This window comes from Dromiciops gliroides, chromosome 4 (genome assembly GCF_019393635.1).
Source record: "Dromiciops gliroides isolate mDroGli1 chromosome 4, mDroGli1.pri, whole genome shotgun sequence".
NCBI classification, from domain to species: domain Eukaryota; kingdom Metazoa; phylum Chordata; class Mammalia; order Microbiotheria; family Microbiotheriidae; genus Dromiciops; species Dromiciops gliroides.
The window spans coordinates 122,717,570-122,729,901 of record NC_057864.1 but is presented as its reverse complement, the minus strand read 5'-3'; the positions used below and the strand labels follow the sequence as shown (position 1 = coordinate 122,729,901).

Here is a 12,332-nt window from a genome sequence, read left to right as displayed (position 1 = left end):
ACTGAATGAACAGTAGCATTCCTCTAAGCCTTTACAATAAATTCAAAAGACTAATACCCACTAAAGTTTTTTTTTTTAAGTGAGGAAATTGAGGTTAAATGACTTGCCCAGGGTCACACAGCTAGTAAGTGTTAAGTGTCTGAGGCCGGATTTGAACTCAGGTACTCCTGACTCCAGGGCCAGTGCTCTACCCACTGCGCCACCTAGCTGCCCCCACTAAAGTTCTTTTAAAAGTTAAATATTTTGTTATAATATTTTAAATACATTTTTGTAAAGCAATAACTTAAATCTTTTAAGAATCATTATTAAAAGGAAAAATAGAATTTTAAAAGTCTATAGACTCCCTCACTTGAAAGATGAGGAAAATAAGGTCCAGAAAGATCACATGATATACTCAATCATATAAATAATTAGTGGCAGAGCAATGAAAGTCTCTAGACTCCTCCTAGCTCAATGCTCCTCTGATTACTCTATCCTGCTTGTGAGAAAGTCATTGTTATATAACACAAATACAAGAAAAATGTGTTGTACAGTGCTTAGTGTACAATCAGGAATTGAGTTGTTTTGGGTTTTTTTTAAAAACTGTTCCGTAATTTCAAAATTGTCCTTATTTAGAATTGTGTCCTCTCACCTGAAAATTTCTTTGCATATAGTTTCTATTTAACATTTCATGTACAAATGTTGCTTCCTCACAACAAAATGTAAGTTCCTTTTAGAGTAATGTTGGGTTTTTTGTTTGTTTTTTGTCTTTGCATACTCTAACACATTGCCTGCCACATACTAAATGTTTAATAAATGCTCAGGTGAAAGAGGACATCAGTGTGATGGAGGATGGGGGGGGTAGAAAAAGGGGGATAGAAAGGGAAAGAGGAAGAGACAGACAGCTATATCTTTTTCTTTCAAAGAGATCTCATGGCAGGGAGCGAAACCTAAATTTATGTGTATGGATACTTATAGTTATACCTACAAGGTTCTATGAGCACTTTCATTCTCACTCCACATACTGGAGAATATGGTCTACTGAATTCTTAGACATGACTTTCTGATTTCTTTACCCATTCATTAGATCCAGCTCCGAGGCATAGTGGGAAGGGATGAAGACTGTCTCCCTGGCACATCTGGCTCTCAGTCCTATATCGCACTGGATGTGACCACAAAATTTTAAAAGTTCCGAGCTATAAGGGAGCTTCTCCAAAATCAGATCAAAGCTAAGGAATGTAACTGTGCCACCCTGCCTGCCTTCCATACATTCCTTTGACTGATCTTTCATGGCTTTTATACTATTCATTCAAAGTTGCTCTTTATGTATGTGTATGTCTAACTATAGGTCAGGATGTGTCAAGGGGGAATGGGGTGCAGGAGAGCCAAAGAAGGCCCGACTCAAGAGACCACTTAATCTTCTAATCTCTTATGACTTTGCTCATAATTATTTTGGGAAAGCATCATTCCAAATTTAAGCATTGGTTCTAAGGTAAATGGAATGACTCTGAATCCCCCTGTGCTTGATATAAGGTAATTAATTATGTGAGGTGGAGATTGGAATGGGAAAGGCATCAATTCCAATTTGCCTAAGATAAATTGAAAAGGCTATTAAAACTACCCCCAAAAGCCCATCTAAAACATGAGTCAGCAAGCTAAATGAAGGTAATTAACATTTAATGTTGATATTATAGCTAGCACGTTAGTTTTGGATAGAAAAAGCTTATGATTTAGTGGTTGTGTTCTGTGGTGCTATATGTATATTTTTAGTACACTGGGGTCCCTTTTATAATTAAAATGTTCAGTATAGTTTTTCCATTTTATAGGAAAGAACATACTTTTTACTATTTTAAATAGACTGTAGAGGTTTTTAGACACTGTTTTTATGATGCATTTCCATTGTACTTATAATTTATTTGATTCCTATTACAGAATTTTTATACACACAAAAATGATAGAAGTAGAAAGCATACAACTATTTGTGGGGAACATAAAAATAATAATTTTAAAGACATAAGAAAAACAGATCTATAAAGTTATCTTGCACAATGGATATAACTGAAATTATTTTTAATACTTTATGCTAAATGTATATATTTTCAATATTTTTGGTGAGAGTGCTACCTGTTAAAACACAGAAGAAACACATTTATGCTATATTTCTATTAGGCATTTTCTTTATCTTTTTTTGCAGTTAAATTTTTATGCATTGAACTAGCTTGATTTCATTTATATTTAAAGGATTTCTTTTATGCTGAAAATTTTTATTTTAAAAACTTCTATAAAAGAATGTGGCATCATAATATTCCTGTGAAAAATACTTACAGTATAGCATCATAATACTCCTGTGAAAAATCAGTTATACAAGTTCTGCTGACAAAAGCTCATTTGTGTTTGATTCCCTCAACTAAATCTGTAAAACATAACTACAACAGCATACTGGTACTGACCTGCGAACAAACTTGGAAGTTATTTTGCTTATTATACCAGTTGATGTCCCCCTTCTGGCATGTGAAAATGTACCCGTTTCATGTGATGGTGAAGCAGGTGGTCCGTTATAAGTAGCATTACGTCGTTCTCGGAGTTGTTCACCATGAAAAGTACTTCGACTTGAACTCCCACGAGGAAAACGGGTTCGGTCTGGTGTAGTAGCACTAATACTATGAGCAGATGGGGAAGCAGCAGGAACTCTCTGAGTTGTACTGCTGGGAAAATTAAGATGCTATTTAGTTTGACACAGAAAAATTGTTTACTCAGGAGTCATACTTGAAGCTAGAAGAAAAAATTTGCAGAGCTTTCCCTTGGCATTAATTTATGGTCAGAAGCGATCTCATTTTTAGGAATTACTTCTAAAATGTTATCTCTTTTAAATGCTTGTCATTTGATTATTAAAATCCTCAATCATTAAATATTTTTTTTGGTTTGTTTTTGGTTGTTTTTTACAGGGCATTGAGTGTTAAGTGACTTGCCTAGGGTCACACAGCTAGTAAGTGTCAAGTGTCTGAGGCCGGATTTGAACTCAGGTCCTCCTGAATCCAAATCCGGCCTCTGACACTTGACACTTACTAGCTGTGTGACTCTGGGCAGGTCACTTAACCCCCATTGCCCCGCAAAAAAAAAAAAGAGTGATGCCCAGAATGTTCAGCTACAGTACTCTTACTTTGCAAAATACATATAAGGCATAAACCTTTTAGTATCAGGAGTGCTAAATCCATGATAGTGTCCAATATTAAATTATTCTAATTAAAGCTTTGTAATGCTAAAAACAAACAAAAAAACCCTCCTTAATTCTAAACACAACTACTTTACTGATAATAAATTTAGGTCTTGATGAATAAATATGAAAGGTCTATGTGTTAATTAACATATTCTCAAATGATTAAAAAGAATTTATGGGGCAGCTAGGTGGCACAGTGGATAGAGTACTGGCCCTGGAGTCAGGAGTACCTGGGTTCAAATCCGGCCTCAGACACTTAACACTTACTAGCTGTGTGACCCTGGGCAAGTCACTTAACCCCAATTGCCTCACTAAAAAAAAAACCAACAAAAAAAACCTCATGCATAGAGAGGCAACACTCTTTAAACAAAATGGGCATAGGAACAAGGCTGGCATCACAGAGAACTAGAAGACACCTGAAAGAATGTGGAGCATAAGTGGCCCTTCCTCTTACTTTTGTAGAATAAAGTCCTGAGGAGTAGGGAGATTAACAGCCTTACCTAAGCAGTAAGAGGTAGGACACTAATGACCACATGCCTGTTCTTTGAGGTATAACACTCCGTACTTCATAAAAAGAGGAAATGGGATGCACATAGTACATTACCCTGGTCGATAGTCAGTGCCATCTTTGATGGTTGGCAATGTGACTTTTATAGGATGGCCAGAGGCAGACATAGACTTCTGGTGTCGAGGTCGTGTAGATGGTGCAGCAGAAGTGATGGTAGAGCCCGCAGAAGATGTACTACTTGCAGACATTTCTGTCAGACTTTGAGTAGAAGTCATCAGGAAAGCCATGGGAATATGAAAAGGAGAACAAACTGAAATTTGCCACGACTAAAGAATGAGATTTCTATAGAGAAATCAAACTGAATAAGAAAAATTAATTACTTTAGAGACATTAACAATTATTTATGACTAATACAACGATTCATGTTGTTCTGGCTAAAAGTGTGCTGCATAATTTCTGTCACTAGTTTCCATGGAAAAGTGCTTGAGTAGGTTATGAAGTTATTTTTGTGGCTGTTCAACGGATTCAAGTAAAGGATGAAGTAATAGATCAAAGACATTTGTTTTCTTCCTAAGACTCAAGGTTTAAGGTATCTTGTCTTTTGGTCATGAATAATAAAACGAGGAATCCCAAGCTGGTAAAAAGAAAGTCTCTAGCAATAAACATCAATACACCTTCACTAATTATCAATTAAATGATAGACTTATCCTAGAAGTGATTTCTAGAAATCAAGTCCTTGCTTTACTAATTTTTGTATTTATACAGATATGAAAATGGTGACCTACACAGGTGGTGACAACCTGATTGAAGTCCTATAACTAGAAAGTAGAAGAGCTTACATGACTTCTAATCATTACATGAACTTATGAATAAGAGTTTGACAGGCAGTGACTAGCTACAGTGCAGGGAATTTAACAACACAAAAGACTCCTGAAGTGTCCAGGCGTAGTAAAGGCAAAGCACTCTGGTGAATCAAATGCTGGATTTGGAGTCAGGGAGATTTGGTTTTGACTCTCACCTCTATTACAGTACTAACCATGTGATTGAGCAAATCAACAAATCTAGGCTTCAGGCTTCTCAGCTATAAAATGGGGATGATAACAGCATCTACTTTGCAGGGTAGTTCTGAGGACCAAATGAGATAATATTAAGTAACGTGCTTTTTAAACCTTAAAGCACATTACATGTCAGTTACTATTACTTTTGGAACTAAGGATGGTAAAACTCCTCTACCTTCTTATTCTTCATACTTGATTTGTAAAGTGGTCAAGTCAATTATATTAAGGCACTTCAATAACCATTTACTAAGTGTTTACTGTATACTGAAGGTGCATCTTCCTGACTACAGTGTCTTTAATGTTAAGAGCTTTGACTGGGCATTGATGATATCTCATTGACAGAGTGTGAAATTTTTCACCAAGGTTAATTTTAATGAGCTAGGAATTCCTTTCCTTGTGCTGGACAGATACCACTTTGTGTGACCCATGGCAAGTCACTTAACCCCAATTGCCTCACCCAAAAAAAAAAAAAAAAAAAAAAAAAGATATATGGAGGGAAGCCTGCAAAATCACCTAGGACCTATGCATTGCCTAACACCAAATAAGGCTTATTAAACACTTTATTCAATCCAATCAAAGGTACTTCATGGTAATACCATATATCTGTAATATTGATCTATTGAGTTAGGCCTCAGTGAACTGATGGGTTAATGGATCCTTTAGCAATCTGTTCCTTCAATTTGCCTCACTTTCCAGAGTCCTATCCTATCTAGTCCTATAAACTTGCATCAGTACCCTGAAGTATCTCCATGAGGGTAACCGAAGGGTTTCAATTAGGCTTGATATAAGAAAAAAATTCTTAACAATTAGGGCTCTTTAGAACTGGAATGGGTTATATCACATCATGGAGGGTTCTCTCTCATTGATGGCCTTCAAGCAAAGGCCAGATGACCATTTGCCAGGTACACTGAAGAAATGATCAGACCTGATCACTGTTGAAGTCTCTTCCAAATCTGAAATTCTGCAACTCTAATTTGGTAAATGAGTCCTCCACACAAACGAAAAGCACTTAAGATCATTAGACATTTGACCCTCTTTCCTCAACCAGCAGAGTCGACATAACTCCTCAAACCAATAAAGAACAAGGTCCAGGTGGTATACTATAGTAGACAGAGTGCTTGGAGTCCTGACTCCAAGTCTGGAATTCAAACCTGGCCTCAGATACTTTACTCACTGTGTGACTCTGGACAAGTCGCATAAACACTATTTACCTCAGTTTCCTCAGCTTTAAAATGGGAATTATATAATAGTATTTACCTCACAGAGTTATTAGAAGGATCAATCAAGATTATATTTGTGAAGCACTTAGCAAAATACCCGACATACAGGAGGAGACTTTCGCATGCGTGTGTCCTTTGCCTCCCTTTCACCTTCTTCACTTTCTTTGTATCATGGATCCTCTGGCATTCTTGTCTCTGCCCTTGCTGTTCCTTGGTTCTCTTTTGATCTCACAACTCTGTGAAGTAGGTGTCAGTGTAATCACCATTTTATAGCGGAAGAAACTGAGAGGGACAGAGGTTAAGTGACTTGTCCAGAGTCTGAAGCCAGATGTGGACTCAGGTCTCTAGGTCCACAGTTCTGTCTTCTGCACCACCTCACTGCCTCTATAATCAAATGAGATGATTGTAAAGGCCTTAGCCTAGTGCCTGGCACTTCATAAATGTTTATTCTCTTTTCCTTCCAAGATTCTGATTCCTGTTTCTCTGCTGGCTCCAGGAACTCATCTACTACTACTGCTCTGCTTTTACTAGTTTCCAGTCCCAAAGCTGCTGATTTAGCCCAAGAACTCTATGCTGATATACTATCTCAAGGTCCATGTGGTTCTCCAATGTACATGCAAACTTCTTTCCAAGCAAGGCCAAGTATGTGAAGTCAGCTTCTTCTATACCTCCAACTTCCTTGTCTACTGTATTTCTGCTTTCTATTCTAAAGGTCTAAGCAAGAATTCCAAGACTGAGAAATTACATGAATCAATCACTCATTTTTCATGTGGTATCAATGAAGCAAACTAGGACAATGTCAAGACTACTTTATCACAGGAGTTAAGTTTGTTAAGGGTTTTTTCGAAGAGCTATCATCAGTATCGGAGTCAAGCTATTGTCAGTGGGGATGAGGGGAGAATGGGTTATCCTCACTGTATAAGGAAATCATATGGAGGCAACAAGGGTCAAGGATAATGCAGTAAATATGTGTGGCCTCCACTATAAAGTCTATGATGTTTTATCATAGACTTCCCGGGTCATCTTTGAACACAAGAGAGAAAGTCTTTGAGTACTGGCCCAGTGACAGACTGATCATCATGGTGGCTGCTGGGTGATGAATTTCTTAGTCACAGCAGCTCTAGAAGGCTGTCTACAAAACTGGAGAAGGGTGCAAAGCTCTGTGTTTAAATATCATACCAGGTTGGTGGGGGGAGGTAGGGAAAGGGGAATAAAAAGATACACACAGGACATTGTTCCAGTTTTCAAGGAGCTCACAACATATTTTATTTCCAGTTAACAGGAAAAGAATTTGAAATTTCAAAAATGAAATGCCATTAAGTCAGCAGTGAAGAGTAAATACAATTTCATTAGATTTGGCCTAATGGTCCTTTTAATCTGCACTTTTATGTGTTCATAGAATTTTAGAATTTCAGAGCTAGCAGGGACCTTGGGGATCCCTTTGTCTGATAGTCTGATCTCATTTTACAGATTGACAAACTGAGACCTTGAGAGTTGAAACAGTCTCCAATTGGCAATAGATGTTGATATAGGTCTTTTGATTCTGAGTACAACGCTCTTCTACTACACAAAATGTCACACCCCCTCCCCCCAAAAAACCCCCAAACAAAACAAAAACCCCCACTCCAGTAGTTGGATTTTAAAATTACTTTTAATTATACCTAATTATTAAAAAAAACCAAACAGAATTTGGATTTTTAAATTACTACTAATTATACCTAATTATAAAAAAGAAATTACTATTTTACAATGTTGGGGACAAGAATTCGCAGTTGATCTTTTGCCAGCTTTTATGTAAATGAAAAGAAAACCCTTAGCATTTGTACTTATTACTAAAAGCTTAAAAGTTCTTTCTTTCTCATTCAACAAGAAAAATAGAGAAAAACAGTATTCAAATTATGGTCATTCTATAAAGTTATGATCAGAGATAAAATAGAAAAAGTTATTTAAGATTTTATTCACAAAGTCAGCATTTTAAATAAGCAGGTACAGGTTTTAGGGCCTAAAAGCTATAGTTTATCTTGGGTTTCTATTATTTAATTTTTAAAATTTCTCATTTTTTAAGGGGATAAGGTATGTCTGTAAATTTCTCATAAGGACTTTTTTTCTTTCTAACATGGAAGCAGGAGGTCTTGGGAAAAACGGGTAAGAAATTGATTTAAATTTTACTTTTTCTTTTTTCTCATAATCCTACATTTCGAACTTATAAATGGATTCTGGGAAGGGAAAACAGAAAGTGAGAGAAAGGTAGATTCAGGAGGGAATGAGAAAGGAGAATAAGTATGAGCAAGAAAGAAAAGAAGAGTTGAAGAAGAAAATAATGAACAAGAGAAAAAATGGACAGAGTACAGAAGGGAAGTGATTACTGTGGAAGGAAGGGGAAAATCTAAAGAAATAACCAAAGGTGCTGCATTGGCAGGGGCAGGGTGGGGCAAAACATGGGGACACATGCAGGGGAGGGAAAGGGAGAGCGGATGAATATTAATTTGAATGTGTCACTTACTATGTAAGACTTTGGGTAAGAAACGTCATTTCTCTAGGAGCCAGATTCTTCAATTTTAAATAGTGAGGGGGTGGACTGGACCATCTGAAAGTTCTCTTTCCGCTCTAATTCTATGATCCTATGACCATGGAAGTGATTTACCATTCCTGTGTCTGTCTTCATCAGGATCCCCGACTCCTATACCATACATTTACCACACCAAGCTTCTCTTACTATCATGGACTCCAGTCAACCAATTCAAGTTAACCCTCAGTCCTCATTTATCTTACATCTTTTCACAATGCTTGAGCTTTAAACTCTCAGTCCACCCACTATCTACTCTTACTTCTTGTACCATGTCACAGAATGCTACTCACAGGCTCAATATCAACTTTGCTATATTATACTACAACTCAAATTCTTTCTTTCTTTCTTTTTTTTTTTTTTTTGGTGAGGCAACTGGGGTTAAGTGACTTGTCCAGGGTCACACAGCTAGTAAGTGTTAAGTGTCTGAGGCTGGATTTGAACTCAGGTACTCCTGACTCCAGGGCCGGTGCTTTATCCATCAAATTATTTCTTACCTGCTGTCTTTCCCATTCTGTATTGCAGAATAGCGATCTGTAGTCCTTTCACAAACATAGGTATTTCTTCTTGTCATACCAGTTCCAGGAAAAACATTGTTCTATAAGAAAGAAAGATTTAATTTTTCAATTTCAATTAAATTTTGGGAAAAAATCAGATAATATATAACTGTAAATTATATCAAAAAAAGTACAGTAAACTTAATGAACTAGAACACTCAATTAATCTGACGTATTGGATCAGTTTTTCCATTTAAGTTTTTCGAAATGAAAAAGCAACTGATAAGAGAATACATTCATATTTGGGTTTAGGTCAAAAAAGCTAATTCTAGAGTTTATCCTGGTGTCACTTTAATTCATTGAAATTTCCTAAACCAGGGAGTTAGGGGTTAGCAATCTTTGAGAGTGGGGGTAAGTGGGGTATGCTGTGCCAATAATTCTCCACTGACTGCATGGCTGTTACCTATCAGTCATTAATTTCTCTGAAAGTCTTTGTGGGTGAAGGAACTGTTAAGTCAGTACCCCAGGAAGGTGGCTCCTGTGAGTACAGGCCTCACAGAGATATCTTGACCCTAAGCTTCATCCTTAAGTCACTGAAACAAGTCAGTCAGAGGAAACTGGGGGTTCTGGGGTTTTTACTCCAGAAGAGGAGGGTGACTAGCAGAACATGTATCTCTCTGCTATGCTTGTATCTACATAGCTTTCTTCGTACAATTCCCAGTCCTAAATGCCACGCTAGCCCAAATCTCCTCACAGGCCATCTCTGGTACATGGATCTTAGTTTGCTAATCCTCATCCTATTCCCAACTCTACAGTACAATATAATGAAAAAAGACATTCATAATCATGACCTTATGGAACTTCAAAATACTCAGTTATTAAAGGAGGATTTAAGTACGCTTACTGTGACGTGCTTACAAAGACTGGAAAGCGTGCTAATATATTTTAGAAAATTCCAACAAGAAGAGATTTTCTACTTAATCTCAAGTTAATTAGAAAATTCAACTAACAAAAAACATTTAATTCTCTTAGTATGAAGTTAAACATGGTTTTGCTGTGCTTTAAAATAATACAGTCAAACCAATGTTTAATCATAAGAATGAAAAAAAATTTACATTTCTACCACATTGTTCATTCATCATATTTAGTGAGACAATCAACTAAGGCAAAAAAAAAATTAAACAAGAGCAAAAGAAACAAAATTGAGTAATTATGGGTCTTAATTTCAACAGTATATTCACCTAAAAGGAATAACTTCTGGGACTAACTATATTGTGTATAAAAAGTAAATTGGGGGCAGCTAGGTGGCACAGTGGATAGAGCACCGGCCCTGGATTCAGGAGGACCTGAGTTCAAATTTGACCTCAGACACTTGACACTTACTACCTGTGTGATCCTGGGCAAATCACTTAACCCCAATTGCCTCACCAAACAAACAAACAAACAAAAAAACCCAACAACAAAAACAAACAAAAATAAACAATGGAAAATGGTTTAAAAGAAGCTAAACTTAAAAGGCAATTTTCACGTTAAATTTAGATGTATGTGATCCATAGTAAATAAGGGCTAGACAATTCTAAATTACATTATGGAGAGATCCATTATTTTAATCTAAGTGAGGGAACAAAAAAATTTGCCTGCACTTGTCTGGTATAAGTGGAAGTAAGAAGAAACCAAAAAGATGGATTAGGAGAAGGAAATCTCTTGTGACTCTGTCCTATATCTTCCCTAGAAAGAGGAGATACATGAAAACAATAGTTTTCCATGTAACACCTTGGAAAAAGTTTAAGATTTCATTGCCGAGAAGGTGATAAACCCTGAATGCATATAGAATTTGCTCCCTTGTTAGAGCTGTGCAATAAAAATCCAGGGTTTGCTAGTAAAGCTTTCCTTTTTATAACATTCTTTTGCTGATATTTAGTTGGGAAAATTTTTATTATAATTTCAGAACCTTTTGCTAGTATAATGAAACACTTTCCTGGTGATTGAAACTGTTTCTGCTTTAAAAAAAAAGACTCAATTTGTTCATCATAGTTAAGAAGTTCTCAATGGGATTCTGTGAGAAAGAAACAGTTTCAAATTTGGAGCTTAGAAATACTGTATAAAGTGTAGTGAAATAAATATTAAATCACAAAATTAATCAGAAGGCTGAGAAAGCTACATTATAGGGCTCTTGTGAGCAAAGTGCTTTCTTTATGTACTTTAAAGTGCTATATACATTTTAAAGAAATATCAAATAATTTAAATAATTTCTAAAAATTATCAACTGCCAAAAAACATATCAAACTAGCTAACCTAACTTCACCCCACTAGTTATAAAATGGGCAATTTTGTCCATAACATTTTCCAATATAATGTACATGTCAACTTATTAGACAATATAACAATAAGCATAGAGATCTGTATATTTGTTTAAAATGTTTTGAATTAAATTATATGAGTCAAATTACCTTGGTCTATCTATCAGTATGAAAGGAATCCTGTCATAGGAAATGGGGGTTAAGACTGGGTTTTCTATAATCATATCAGTAATGTGGGGTTCCCCCCACCATAGATTACAGTGGAGAGCAATTGAACAAATTTGTTCCAATGCTCAATTTTGGAAAACATTACAGATCTTCTGATGTAAGAGTTTCATTAATGTTCTGTGTAAAAAATTCCTTGCAACAACAACAAAAAGGGCATTAAATGTATCAGCAGTTCAGGCTGTCCTGGAAGGTTTAAAAATTTATGTGCTACATATACACTTTTTTTTTCTTGACATTTGTCAAGAAAAGCCTGATAACATTCATGGAACATCCTTTTCAGCAGTAGTTCTTAATGTGGGGTCCATAAAATTCCTTTTAAAAATAATTTGATAGCAAGTATATCTCAATATAATTGGTTTCCTTTGTAATTCTATATATTTCACTTTATGAATTTAAAGACATAATTCTAAGAAAAGGGCCACAGGCTTTACCAGATGGTCAAAGGGGTTCACAACACAAAAAAAGATTTAAGAACCCCCAGTCAATAGTCTTCCTATACTGAAGCTTTGGAAACATTCCATAGTAATATAAAAATTATAATTAGAAAAGGTTTCTCCACTCAGGGCATGATGCTAGACATCTACCTGTTTGTCTTTTAAAATACTGTTTAAAATGTGATTTACTTAAAAACTGGCATTTACTATTACTGCTTTAAGATTTGCTAAGGGCTTTACAATCATTATCACATTTGAGTCTCACAACTTTGTGTGATTGTGGGTATATTATTCCCATTTTACATATGAGGAAACTGAGGCTCAG

The 12,332-nt window shown here is 36.0% G+C and overlaps 1 protein-coding gene across 1 annotated transcript in view; it reads right to left on the bottom strand.

Moving 5' to 3' along the window:
* Positions 1-12,332, bottom strand: part of MARK1 (microtubule affinity regulating kinase 1) — a 143,795-nt gene that overhangs the window by 9,744 nt on the left and 121,719 nt on the right. Inside the window, 3 exon segments of the mRNA XM_044003527.1 lie at positions 2,430-2,684; positions 3,801-3,962; positions 9,046-9,146. Coding sequence (XP_043859462.1) covers positions 2,430-2,684; positions 3,801-3,962; positions 9,046-9,146 — 518 coding nt within the window.